This window comes from Oenanthe melanoleuca, chromosome 5, assembly GCF_029582105.1.
Source record: "Oenanthe melanoleuca isolate GR-GAL-2019-014 chromosome 5, OMel1.0, whole genome shotgun sequence".
Classification (NCBI taxonomy): Eukaryota; Metazoa; Chordata; class Aves; order Passeriformes; family Muscicapidae; genus Oenanthe; species Oenanthe melanoleuca.
Window position 1 is genome coordinate 28,088,529 of NC_079339.1, and position 14,331 is coordinate 28,102,859.

General features: G+C 48.4%; 1 protein-coding gene across 2 annotated transcripts in view; it reads left to right on the top strand.

Moving 5' to 3' along the window:
• SLC8A3 (solute carrier family 8 member A3) overlaps positions 1-14,331 on the top strand; it is a 107,966-nt gene that overhangs the window by 89,679 nt on the left and 3,956 nt on the right. For both annotated transcript variants that reach the window (XM_056493879.1, XM_056493880.1), the window contains exons 4-6: positions 4,258-4,275; positions 13,053-13,177; positions 13,683-13,782. In XM_056493879.1, coding sequence (XP_056349854.1) covers positions 4,258-4,275; positions 13,053-13,177; positions 13,683-13,782 — 243 coding nt within the window. The remainder of the gene's footprint in view (positions 1-4,257; positions 4,276-13,052; positions 13,178-13,682; positions 13,783-14,331) is intronic.

The following is a 14,331-nucleotide window of genomic DNA, read 5'->3' on the forward strand; positions in this document are numbered from 1 at the left end:
AACACTGCTAACAGCTGTTTGGCATGCCCTGGCTTGGGAGGATTTTGTCTGAAGTCTTCTCAGCTCTCCCAGCACAGAATCAACTGGTGCAAACAAATCTCATAGCACATCACCTTCTAATCAAGTGTCAGCACTTCTGATGGAAAAGTTTTGTGCCCAGAGGGAGGATGTGACTGGGAGTCACAGAGGAAGGATTAAACTGCAAAGAAGGAAGGATTCCCAGCTTGGATTGATCCATCAAGTTATCTGTATCAAAATATTGATGAAATTATTTGACTTGGTACAAAGATCCATGCCTGTTTAAGATTAAGCTGCATTGATACCTGTGCTGCAGTTTTCTGAAGTGTGGATGGATGGTAAGAAATTTCTTCTTCATCCACTTGATCACCTGATGAGAATAGCAAAAAAATGTTAGATTGCTGTTACCTCATTCCCTCAAGGTTTAATAATTTGCTCACAGCTCTGTGATGAGCCTGAATGCTGCTCATTCTCCTGACGGAGAGGAGTTTCTTGGAGTCTGCAAGAGCTTTGCTATTGACTTCAATAATAGCATTCAGGCCAATGCTGCAAAATCTCTGCCTTGTTTAGCCTAAAAAAACTCCCCATGCTTTCATCTCTTCACAATCTATTAGGGAAACAGTTTACTCACCTCAGTGAGCAAATCTGGAGGCAGAGCCTGTGGGCAGTTACATCTGGAAGGCGGAGGATCATTGTTTCTTTGGGGAAGTGAGCCTGTGTTTCACATGGTCACTTTTTGGTCACCTTTGAGTGTGCAGGGCTGGAGGCAGTGTGTTCTCTTTGCCTTTGGCATCCTGTGACTGCCCTGCTGTGTGACTGAGAGTCTCCTCAAAATTCATCCTCCCCTCCCTCATTTCAACTCACTCTCTAAATCCCCGGCCTTTAAAAAGGATCTTCTTATCAACACAGTGGCTTCTCTGAGTCTTTAGGGAAACTGATTAGAAAAGATTTATGTTAATGAAGAATGAGTCCAGAATAAAGCATGCAGCGTAGTCAAATTTCTCAGTGAGATAAACAGCAGAGAAGAATATTTGACTAGAAGAAGGCTGAGACACACATTCAGCAGATCAGGTTGCTGTAAACACAGGATTGCTGGATTGCTGGTCTGCATCAATACCAAGCCTGATTCCTCTTGCTTTAAGCTTTTTGGAGTTAATGCAGAAATTCCTGATCTGTAACCCACACCAACATGCATGTCACAACAGAATTTGACCTCAAAGTATACCAAAAACATGCTTTTAAATTAAAAGCCATTAGATTAAATGGCTTATTAGTAAATAGATTTTTATCAGCTTTTTAAAATTTAGGTCTAAATTGTCCATTTTTCAGGGGTGGCAAGGGAAGCAGAGTTCATGCATGCAATTTTGACTTCACCTAGAGAAAAGCAATCCTTCAGGGCAGAGAAACCCGAGTGAAGGAGGAACAGGGATCCAGAGCCAAAGCTTTGGGTCCTCCTGGGTGAGTCAGCAGCACAGCCCGCCCTTATCTGCTGGCACACGTGTTTGTCCACAGTCACACCAGGCAAGGGTGAGGTGAGGGATACTTGGGACTGCTATTTTGGGTTTGGCTGCTGAGCTAATTTTAGCAGTTCCCTGTAAGAGCACACATGTTAAGCCTCTGAGACTACCTGAGATGCCAAGAGCAGTGAGGTGGCCTGGCTTGGCCCCATAAGGAGCGTGATGTGCATTGCAGCAGTGCAGGAGAGGGAGAGGAGCCCTGGGGAGGACTGGAGGGATGCAGCCCAGGCTGGGGAGAGTGGAGGGAGGCTTGTGGAATGGGAACAGCACAGAGGCCATCAGTGGTACAGGTACAGCATTCCCAGATGGGCTGTCAGGAAACATTACAGGTCAGGGCTAAGGGCACATTAGCAGATGTGTGTGCAGGAAGAAAGCTTTAGTCCGTGAAATCATTTTCTTGCTTGCATGCACAGCATTCACTCAGAAATATAAAGATAAAATAATCCCTTGGCTTTCTGCATGCTGTATTCTTGATGTTTCATTCATAGCTTTATAGGCTTCTTCAAATATTCATGTATCATATCATAAGTGAAAGGGAGAAAAATTGTTCTTTTTCAGGCTCACAAGGAAATGGGGGAAAAAGTAAACTCAATTCCCAGAGCAGTATAATAACAGTTTTAAAAAACATGAGGAACCAACAGTTTTTTAAATAGCCACAGTAGCTTAGAGACCCAGTAATATTTCATTATATTACATTTTAACACCAAATTGACCCATTGTAATAATGCTTGTAATTGCAAAAGGCAAATACAATTTCTGCACATTGTCTGAAGAACCAGAGGACCGTGGAACAGTAGGGAGGTCACAGGACAGCATGAACTGCAGCAGGACAGAGCTACAAGGAAACTCTGGATTCAGGCTACCAGGGGTACCAGTGAGCCTGCTGGAGACTTCAAGGAGAGGTGTGTGGATGACAGGAGGTGGTGCAGGCTGAGAAAACATCCCATTGCATCTTATTGCTCAGTGGGACTGTACTTAATGCAGAATGTATCATGAATAGTTTCCCCAAAGTTTTTGACTCTCAGAAGGAATTGACCCTGAAATAGGAGGGATGCTCAGCAAGGAGCCTCTTCATTTCACCTTTCACCATGCCTCTGCCTGCCCACATGGACAAGGGACATCTCTTGGGTTTCCCACAGTTCTTCCAGCTGGGGAGATGGATCAGTGGATGAAGATCCTGGCTGGGTCAATGTCTCTCTGCAGGCTGTTGGGAAGGTTGTGTCCATGATTGCTGCTCAGCAGAGCAAGGAAGTGACTGTGTCAGGACTCAGGATTAGTTTCCCTGGCTCTGCCATGGATGTGCTGTGCAACCTTTGATAAATTGCTTAGGAAATCACTTTCAAATGGCACAGATACCACTGGGTGCATCTATATAAAAGTGCCTGCTTTTCAGAGGCCCAAACCGGCAAGTCTGGGAAAATTAGCACTTTTGGACTCCAGCCCACTTCTGAGTTTGCAAAATGTTCCCTTTAGCTTCTTTTTGCTTGCTTCTCCATCTGTCAAATAGGGCTGTTAATACTGACTCTGTACAGAATTTTGAGCTTCTGAGACTAAAAGTGCATGATAATAAGTGTTAATAATTACAATACTGTCATCACGTGCAACCAAGTGTTTGGGGATTGGTTTGCTGTTTGAAAGACAAGTGGAAGTTAAAGCTAAGGCACAGACTTGGTGCTTGGCCCCCTCAAAGAGCCTGTGAGGTTTTTGCTGTACGGACTCTGCTGTAGCTGGTTTGGTACCTGGATGTAAGCTGTGGCTGTCTGTGGGTTACACTTAAGAGGGGTCCAGCCAGATTTTCTTTGTGACAGCTCTGGGGAGTGGGGAAATCTAGAGAGGAGAGGGGCAGGGGGTCACTGCCCAAGGGGGCTGGGCTGTTTCTGTATGGAAAGCCAGGGCAAGGTCATCCCTTGCAAGGACTTTCACCCTTTTCTTCTCTTTTCTTCCCACCTTGAATCTCAGAGGGCCATGCAGTCACATTTCCTGACAGGCAGTTGCTTCCCCCTATGGTGATGTTGCATGGCCTGTGTCCATGCAGCACAGGCAGACTAGCAAATTGGAACAATGAGATGCAAGAGGACTCAAACAGTGATGCTCTATAGGTGCCTATCCTCCTCTAGGCACCCTGATCCTCTGAAAGTGGTACCTGTGGGGTGTGGGATAGGTGTAGGTGAGCCAGAGCATCGTCCTGAGGGATGATGCCCCTTTTGACACTGGAGACCATCTGTTTTATCAATGCCTCCCTCTGATGCTGCTCTCCTCAATCACCATCTCTTCTCAATACCTACAGGTTTATTGGGGCTCCTCAGTTGTGCTAAGCCCCCCCACAACCACACATACCTGGCTTAAGTGGGGGCACCTCCCACACCTTTGGGTCAGTTTGGGTTGTGTCAGGCCCCAGTGGCAAGTGTAACTGCCCTCCTTCCTCCCTTTCCCTTTCCTCCTTGCCACTTCCCCAGCTGCATCCATCCCTTTGCCTTTGCTGGGGAGCAGTGCCATGGTGCTGCCTGCAGCACCCCAGCCTCCTCTCCATCGTGCTGCTGTGGTGTCTGCTCCCCAGCCTGTGCCCACCACGCAGCCCTGGTGAGCCCGCACGCTGCCTTGCACCATGTCCATGCTCACTGACAGCCTTCATCTGCAAAACAGCTTGTTCACTTTGGATATTAACTTTGTGCCTCTTTTTCTTTTCTCTCTCTGTCTCTCTTATGTTCTTCTCTCACCACAGCCCTACTGCTTACACAAGGTAAGTGCTTTTTCTCCTTTCCTCTGGCTGCTCTGTCTCCCTTTTTGTCCGTTTTGGTCAGACCCCACCTTATTTGTGTTTCTTGTGTTGTAGACAACCCCAGCTCATGGTGTTTGTGTCTAGTGTCTAGTTTGTGTCTAGTTTGTGAACTAGTTAAGAGCAGTATAATTAAGAAAACAGCAGTGATTGATTGACATCCAAGAGCATTTCCCATATTCCAGATTTTTCCTTGCAGTTTGGGGGAAATGATCCAGACGGAGATGCAAAGAAACACATGCAGCTATGCCTGGTTTGGAGCTGTGGCTTAAGCCTCTCTTTAGGCAGCTCTGGTGCTTGGGTTGTGCTGATGCACTGGGGAAGATGGAGATTTCTGCAAGGAGGTGGCATTTCTGCAGTGTGGGACAGTGTTGCCGGGGGGGCAAGGGTACAAGGTTGTGCAGGTGTCCCCTTCCCACGGAGGGTCACACCCTCGGTGCCTTCACCCCTGTGCTCTCCAGCTGCCATCCTGGGGGGTCCCCAGTGTGCCCAGCACCAGAGCAGTACCACCAGAATATGATCAGCACCATTTCCCTGCTCACCCTCAGCTCTGGCTCTGCGCTCTGCATCTCCTGTCCCTGTGTCAGGATTTCATGTGTATTAATACAGAGCCCCTCTTCCTTGCCTGAAATTCCCATTACACTGGTCTGTCTTTATCCCACTGTGGTGCAATGTACTTCTAGTGTTTTGTTGTTATTCCTTCAATTCCAGATGTGATTACTGTTGAATTCCCACTAAAGAAGCATTTCTTGAGAGATAAGGGTGGGCATGCGGGGTGCATGAGGAGCTGGAAATCCCACAGGTTTGTGAGCAGAGCTGAAAACCGAAGCATTCACAATGCCTGAGCTGTGCTGCAAACCCAAGGAGCAGCATCTCCCATGCAGCCTTCAGTCCAGCCCCTTTTCGGAGGATGCCAAATCTGCTGCACAGGGGATGTCCTGAGCCCAAGGGCTGTTGGACTAATTAGAAAATTGCTAGTGGCAGGCAGAAATCCCCAGTTCCCCAAATACCAGCTTAGGGCATTTATGGAAAACTCCTCGGAATGGTTTGGATGGTTTCCTTTGTTACCTCTTCAGATGCGGGAAGACTGGAAATAAGTTGAGCTCAGCCTCCTTCCCAGTAATTTCATTGCTTTAATTCAGTAGCTGCCTAATTTGATCAGAACCCCTGGAACCAAATAATTTCTCTTTAAAATAACATAACGTTCCTCCCTCTGTTTTGATCCAGCCTGATTGCTTTTGGCAGCTGTTACTGGAGAACTTGGTCATCAGCTATGAAAAGTTACTTTTGGGTTGATCAGGGAAAGCCTCCTCTCAGTCTGGAGAGGGTCCCTGGGGTGCCCCCCTTGCTGAGCTGCCTCAGGGTGCCCTCTGTGCCTGTGAAGGGTGTTTGGCACCCACAGGTGCTTCAGTCCAGCAGCAGGGTGGCAAGCAGGCACATGCTGGAGTGTCACTCAGCAGCAATCACAGCTAATCAGCAGGGAGGGAAGCGACGTCCTCGTTTAGTCCGTGTCATGTTAGATTTAGGTTACACAGGCGCACAGCAATCTCGGTTAAAACTGCATTATTGAACGTTTCAGCGGGATCTGTCCCGTGCCTCCTCCCTTGCCTCCCAGAGCAGCTTGCACAGCTCTTCCTGGGCAGCATCCCCTTCCTGGGGATGTGTCCCTGGGACTGCTGGGTGCTCTGGCACTGCTTTCCAGCCCTGGGGCATTCCCCTGCCCATGGCACTGCCTTGGCAGGGCCAGCAGCTGCACAGCCCCCTCTCACCAGTGATCCCTTCTCTTCACAGAAAGTGAGGGTGCCCTGATGGATGAGCCCAAGTGACAATGCCTCTCTTGTCCCAAGAGCTCTTATCTGGGGAGAAATGAGGGATCCTGACTTTGGTCCCCCAGCCTTGCAGGGCCCTCCCAAGGGAAAGCAGGGCTGTGAAGTAACTGGGCAGGGCATCAGTTCTGCTCAGCATAATTTCTTCCAATTCTCTCTCTGACCAGACTTGCAAGGCTATGCAATGCTTGGCAACTGTTCAGGCTTCAGAGTGGTGTGGGATTGCTGTGGAGAGATTTGAGAGTCTGGGGTTTTTTTTAACCTTCTGTTTTGACACTGGCAATGACCTCTCTGTATATTGTTGATATAGGGAAATACTTGATACTAAAGTGCAAAGGTACTCCAGTTGTCCCTGCCTTTGCCAGCAGTGGAAGAGCTGCTCTCAAGGTCTTTCTAGCCTTTGCAGAAGTCACTGAAAGCTTTAGCACAGCCTTTGCTTGAAAATTCCTGGGCTCAAGTGATCTAGATCTTTAAAGGGCTGTGGAATTACCTAAATGGTAGGTACTTCTGTATCATAATTTATATATATTCATCCAGTTCAAAGAAAATATTTCTAAATATGTTTCTTTATTTATGCATTAAAACTCCCATGTCCACCTTGCAGTGGGAAAGACTGAGGAGCAGAGATGTCACTTGTCTGGCCAGTTAGGTAGGGTCATGTCAGCAGCAATCTCAAGGCATAGCCAGGAGTGGAATATGCTCAGTTCCCAGCCCTGTCCTTAGCCTCCCTCTTATGAATGTGCAGCATTTCCCAGTTAGCATTAAGGAATGCTGGGGCACGTACATGGGATGTATCATGTCTCAGAAATAGCTTTCAGGGCTAAGTAAGCAGATTCCTTACATTTTAGAAGGCATCCTAGGCTGCCAGGGCTTGTATGTGGGCATGTGCTTCTGTAAAGGGCATATCCATATGCTAATCTCCAAAGCCAGAGTGTCTTTTAGCCAGAAGTCTTCCCCACTTGTGACTGACAGCTTGACAGTGCTCTGGAGAGAAGAACTCATTCATTCTCACTATTTACTCTGTTTAGCCAGGATTATATCTTATTAAGCCACAACAACAACAAAAAATCCCATTTTAATTGTTGTTTTAATTTCTTCCTAGCAGCACAGTCCCCATGAGGGGTGACCTTCATACAGATAAATGCCCACTCCAGAAATGGATGGGGACAGGATAGCTCGAGGAGTGGGAAATGGCCTTCATAGCAATCTTCCATGAATACATTGTAGGTTTTAGTCCAATTTATTCAGCAACTGTCAGGGAATACAAACTGGTCCATGGCTGTTTGGTAGTCTGCAGCATTACCTAGGTGATGAGTATCTACCTCTCTGATGGTGTTACAGGGCCTTCCCATTGCCTGCTCCAGCTCAAAAGATGCTGTGGCCAGATTACACCATAGAAGTGGACTTTATCTAACTTTGATTTATAATGTGTCCAGGATGCCACAGGCAATATCTAGTTCCTGTTTGATCCCTCCCAGTCTGAAGGAGGTTGAGTGGGCAAGCAGTGTAAGATGTGGGAGCACTGAGCAGTGCTTCTCCCTGGAAGGAATACAAGGAGGAGGGGATATGCTTACAGTATTTTGAGCCCAAGAAATGGCCTGTCTGAAAGTGTTTTGCAGATCACTGCAGCTCAAGTCCTGGGATGGCCCTGCAGACACAAGTTGAGAGAGACAGCCTGAGACAGCCTTGGGGTGAAAACTGAGCAGTGAGTGTGGCAGGGACATGCCCAGGGCTGCAGAGCACAGCAGTGGCAGGACCATAACCAGGAGCTGCTCAGCCCCCTTGTCTGTCATGGCTTTAAGGGTCTGAACAAAGCAGAATGAGAGTATGAAGTGGTGTATCTGAGAACCTCTCCTTGCTTCCTGCACAGTCCAGCACCTCGTGGGTATCAGCTGTGGTATCAGCTGTGGCTGTTCTACAGCCCAAGCAAAAGCCTACTTCATCCTCATTCCTCCCACCCAGCCTTTGATTTTACCAGACCCATTGTCTCACCTGCTTGTAGCATATTCTCTCTAATTTCTCTCATTTTCAGATGCACTTTTGAAATTTGTTAGGTTTCTGTGCTTTGCTTTCCTGTTGCACGTTCACAAATGTGACTGCATTTTAATGAGACATTAAGGAATTACCTCCTTTCTCCCTTATACAAAAGCTTCCACTATTAACATTTCTATGAGGTACCAGCCTTTGATTTTACCAGATCCATTGTCTCACCTGCTTGTAGCATATTCTCTCTAAGTCTTTGGCTCCCTGGCACCAGGAGCAGGGTCCCTTGGTGCAGCAACTGGCACAGCAGCCCCAGCTTGCCTGGCCTCCCCAGCCTGTGTGTGCTCCTGCAGCCCAGAGAAGTTCCTAACACTCAGTGATAGCACATACCTAGGGGCCAGAGCAGACAGGGTCCAGGGGACCCCTCTCTAGCCACTTTCCCCTTCCCAGGGAGGAGGTGGAGGCAGCCCAGAAGGTCCTGGCAAGCTCCCCTCTCAATAGGCACAGCCAGACCTTATCAGGCTTAATTGGAGTTGACAACAGGGAGTCCAGGGTGCAATCCGCATTGAAAAGTAGGTACTGATGCAGATACAAACAGAAATCAGGCTAGTTAATAATTAAGCTGCAGCTTGGCAGCATTCACCTTGACAGACCTGACCTTCCAGATTAAAATCTGTCTCCCAACACACAAACCCCCCCATCCTCACTCCCCCTTACTTTGTGTTTTATTTATCTCAGCCCTTGGTAGTCTTCTTTGCAGGCTACCACACTGGGGTGATGTGTGACACACCTCACCCATCCTGTCTGTGCTTCCTGGAGGAGCCCTCCAGGACCTCAGCCCTACACCAGCCTGTGTGGGAGCATGTTCCATGTTTGCTGCAGGGATAGCAACCTCCTGCAGCCTTACAGGCAGGCTGGTGCACCCTGTGATGGCTGAAGTGCGGGAGCACTGGGATTGTTCTCTGCCATTGGCTTGTTTATTCCTTCTTGGCTGTTGGGTCAGTACACATAGGCTCAACTCAGCCCTCAGCATCCCATAGAAACAGGCAGACCCAGCAGGCCTGGAGCAGGCTTGGGATGGGATCTGGTGTTTTGCAGAGGTTCTGATTCCTGCCACAAGATTCTCACGTGTCCTAAACAGTAGGTGGGCAGAATTGGTGGAATCAAGTATGTGCTTCATATTGCTCTTTGAAGGTGCTCTAGCTCCCTGCCTTAACTGTATGGCAAGTATAGGTTTGGGAAAAAATATCAGCTGGGCTTCTAAATTTGTCCTTCCTGCCACTGTCTTAATTGCAGAGGACAGTCAGCAGCCTGGCATTTAGCACCTATGGGTCACTTGCAAGAGTGCATTGAACAAGATCCAGCGCAGTACTGACATGGGAGTCTTGGTTGGTTTTTTTCCTACATTAGGATGGAGCAGTGAAAATAAAATGGCAGCTTAAATGTTTTCAGATGCACTTTTGAAATTTGTTAGGTTTCTGTGCTTTGCTTTCCTGTTGCACGTTCACAAATGTGACTGCATTTTAATGAGACATTAAGGAATTACCTCCTTTCTCCCTTATCCAAAAGCTTCCACTATTAACATTTCTATGAGGTACCCATTTGGACATGCTCCCTGTGGCTGTTCTCCTGTGGTTTGCTTGCAGCTGACATTGAAAGACTTAGCTTGGCAGTCATGTTCAATCATCTGTCCCCACAGGATGCCCTTGGTGTGCCTCCTTGGGTGCCTGTGTTCTTCTGCCTGCGCCCCAGTTCACGTACACGTGGCAGAGGAGGTGACATCAGGGCCTCCATTATTCATATCTCTGTGGATGTGCTGTCAGTAGGCTGAAGGTCTCCGTGCTGGTCAGCTTGTCTCTTCACTCCAAATGGCTTTCCTAGGGCTTGAAGGTGCCTCTGGTGGCACTTAGTCTGCTGGCAAGGTGCCTTCTGGAACAGCAGGACTCCCACCACCTTCCCTTTGTGGGGTGTCTGGTCCCATGCTCACGCTAGCATCCAGCCCCTAGGCAGACAAACACTCTTGGACATGGTTGTGCTGCTTGATTTGCTCTAAGAGCTGCCTGGCAAGTGATAGCCTTGCTTGTTGAATCAGTAGGTGATCCACAGGTGGCTTGCAGAGACAAAAAAGCCATGTGCTCCAAGGTGCCAGGTCCTGTGAGCACAGGCATTCCCATGCAGCCTGCCCAGCCCTGGATGTGGCACACACTGAGAAGAGATGCAGGAGATCCTCCTCCTCTGGGAGGGATTCACATCTTGCACTCTCCTGCCTGGTGCAAGTGCATAAACTAGCATAAGCAGGATGCCAGGTTCTGGGATGAAGCTGTGTTGGTACACTTGCTATGGAGATCAGAAGGCTTGCTGCACTGCATGTGCCTACAGACCTGCCTGCAGTCCAGCCTCACCTAGAGGCACAACATTTGTGTGAGGCTCTGTGTTCTCTTAGCATGCCAAAGGCTTTTGTCAAATCAGTTAGACTGGGGACTCAGGTTTCATTGCATCATTCCTCTTGGAGTTATTAAGTGAGGAAATTCTGCCTGATATTCCTTATTTTCAGAGCATCTTCTCAGATTCCAGACATTTGTTTCCTGCACTCTGCAGCTGCAGCCAGTGTGCAGGAGCCTAAGGGACTGTGCTGCTGACTATGACCAAGCTTTTCAGATGTAGTTATCCAGGGAAGGCTGTGGAGAGTCACAGTGTCACCAAGTCAGGGCTTTGCAGCCCTGCTGGGATGGCTGTGGTGCTGTTGCTCAGTTCTGTATTGTCAGCACGTGTCAGTGTGTGCTCAGCTCATCTGCCAAGCGAGGCTTTGCAGAGCTGAGGGTGCCTTCACCCCTGACCTTCAGGTTATGGGAGCTCAGACAGATGCAAAGTCATGTCCTAGGTGCTATGGCAACTGATGTGTGAGCACCTGCATTTTCATCAATGGACACTGCTTGTCATCTTCACACACTCCCAACTGGAGGAAGAGACTGGACTTCCTCATTCTGTGTCTTAGAAAAACAAATGTGCATTATATCTGACTCCTTCTTCCACTGAATGTAAGTACTTTGAATCTTGATTATCATCAGTTCATGCCTCCAAGTGTAGTGTAAAGCAGAACATTTTCACAGAATCATGAAATCATAGAATCATTAAGGTTGGAAAAGACCTCCAAGATCATTGTAGTCTAACCTTTGATCAAACATATGTCAACTCAACCATAGCACTAAGTGCCACATCCAGTTGTTTCTTGATCTCTTCAAGGGATGGTGACTCCACCACCTTCCTGAGCAGACCATTCCAATGCTTAAATACCCTTTCAGTGAAAGAATGTGCCCCCTGCATCCCCCAGCATCCTGCAGTGCCCTTCTTCTCCACAAGTGCTGTGCTCCTCTGTCTCTGTATTTTTTTTCTAAACTTACGGGGGTTCCTAAATCCAGATGACACTGTCTTGGAGCTAGGCAGTGATGGTTTTGATGTACATCATTGATTTCAAATGATGGATACAACTTTTCAGTTTCTGTGATGGGTTATAATAAGGTCACCTGCCACAGGAGTTATGTTTTATAAACTCTGCAGGTGTTGCAAGGCTTACAGTCTTTGCAGTTAATCTAGCCAGGCAGATGAAGAGAGAAGTCAGAGTTTATAAATAGATTTCACTGGCACTGCATAATTTCTATGTGAGTTTTAGTGTGAAGTGTGAGATCTGCTGGAGTCCACATGGGATTAATCACATCTGAGGCACTACCTGGGCATTTGTAACCTCTGCAGGAAACCTCAGGTAACATCTGTCCCACTGCTTAGCCAGAACAAGAAGCTCTGCCTTTGTGATGTGCCCTTCCAGGTTCTAAAGAGCTCCAGCTCCCACTCCCAGGCTGAGCTGTGCCCTGTACTGCAGCTTGTATCCCTGACTGGTCAGGCACAGGAAAGCCAGGGGAAACCAGCCCCTTTCTTGAGCTGTACAGAGAGCCCATCAGCATGTGCCTGCACTTAGGCATGAGGGTGGAGGAGGAGACCTGGGCCAGGCCTGGGACACTCCCAGGGCACCCTTCCTCCTGGCTGGGATGCTCCTTCCCATCTGGGCAGCCAGAACCTTCCTGAGGCACCTTGCTGGGCTAGCTGGGTCATTAGCAGGACTGAGCCTGACACAGGGTCATCTCAGCATGCTGCTGACCTGGGGTCCTGGTTTAGTTTCCTTCAGGAGAAACTAAATATCGAATTACAGAAAGGAATATGTTGGAAGGAATCTTAAAGATCATCTGGTTTCAACCCCACTCCCATGGGACACCTTTCCCTAGGTTGCTCAAACACCACATCCAACCGGGTCTTGAACTTCCAGGGACAGGGCATTCACATCTCTGGAAAACCTGTTCCAGTGCCTTATCACCCTCACAGTATTATGAAAGGAAGGAACTACTTGTTTCATGTTACTTCTTGTTCATTTTTCCAATTCATGTGTGGCTTACATGTGGTTGTCACTGTGTGTGTCTGAGTGTTAGATCAAGCACTGAGTGGCACAAGGAACCAACCATGATTTTCTACCCAAAGGGGAAAAATAGGCTCTGTCTCTTGTTCATTCAAATCAGGGTGTCAGAAGTGTCTTAAAAGGCACTTCTGCCAAATGACAGAATGATTTGGTACCTCAATCTCCCCAAAACTGTGGCTGCTGCAGAGATGATGAGAGAGTGTGTGTCAACCAAGAGCACCAAAGCAGACTGAAGAAACATCCAAGGGGTTTTTTTGTTAATAAATTAAAAACATGTTGCCTATGTTCTTGGTGACTGATATTCAGAAATCTTGGTCCTTTTTTCCTGTGGTCCAACACCCCACTGTCCCCAACCTGAGGTGAACTTAGCAAGCTGTGAGGGGGCTGCAGAAGCTGCAGACAAGCCCCTGGTGCCCTGGAGAGCCAGGGCTGCTGCCCACAGCTTGGTGCTGGCCTTGCTTTCACAGAGGTGGCTGAGAGGAAGATGACAGTGGAGGAGGAGGAAGCCAAGAGGATTGCAGAGATGGGCAAACCAATACTCGGCGAGCACCCCAAGCTGGAAGTCATCATCGAGGAGTCCTATGAGTTCAAGGTCAGTCAGTGTCCTGGGGTCCTCCAGGAGGGGAAAGCCATGTGGCACTGCCTTGGAGAGCAGGACTGAGGGGCAGCATGTGCAGGGAAAAGGCTGATAGAGAGGAAAAGAAGTGTGTGATACAGTAAAGGGTGCAGTAAAGAAATGTCAAAAGTAGCAGCTGCTGGTTGGTGGGGGTGGAGGGAGAAAGGCAGGAAGGCCCTGATGGAAGCAGAAGAGGTCAGTGGGCAGGAGGATGCAGAAACAAAGCTGTCTCTGGTGAGGCAGGGTTGAGGGAAGAAGGAACCTTGTCAAGATTGAGGTGTGGCAAACAAGCTGGCTCTGGTGAGGTTTGGATCAGCCAGTCCAGGGAGAAGGTGGGCCCTAGTCATGGCCTAATCTAGCTGATAGGAGAGTGCTTGTGACACTTCCACAGTTTGGAAAGGGTCTGTGAGACCACAGGGCAAGATCATCCTTGCCCACTAGCAGGTGGTTTAATTGCTGTGCATCTTTATTCCCACAACAGAGCACCGTGGACAAGCTGATTAGGAAGACAAACCTGGCTTTGGTTGTAGGGACACATTCCTGGAGGGACCAGTTCATGGAGGCCATTACTGTGAGCGCAGGTGAGGACATCAGAAAATCCATATGCACATCCACAGGATTCATGCAGCCTGGAATGACAGCATCTCCCTGGCCAGTGATGCTCAGCTGTGCTGACCCATCAGCAAAGCCAGTCCAAAGAGCTCCTCTGCTCCAAATGTAGTGGGCTTTTGCAGGTACATTAGTGGGGAGCCCAGGGGATCCATCTTGTGGTGCAGAGCCCTGCAGAAGGCCAGTTTTCAGAGGCTGTGTCAGCTGGCAGTGCTCCTGCTGCTTCAATGATCTGATGAGCAGTGTACAGACAGCAAAATCCCATCCTGGCTGAGATCCTGGCCAGTGCAGGTAGCTCCTACTGGGAGATGTCCTGTCATAGCCAGTAGAGTTCCTGGGAGCAGGGAGGGTTACCCCATGAGGACTGGAGATGTTGCCTCATGAGGCAGCAGCTGCTAAAGGAAAAGGCTCAGAGACCTGCCAGCTGTTGCCTGATCAAAGAGCTCACTGGTTTCAGAGCCAGACAGCTGTGAGGAAGGTATTTTAGGCACATCTATGCCATTAATGGCAATTGGGCATCT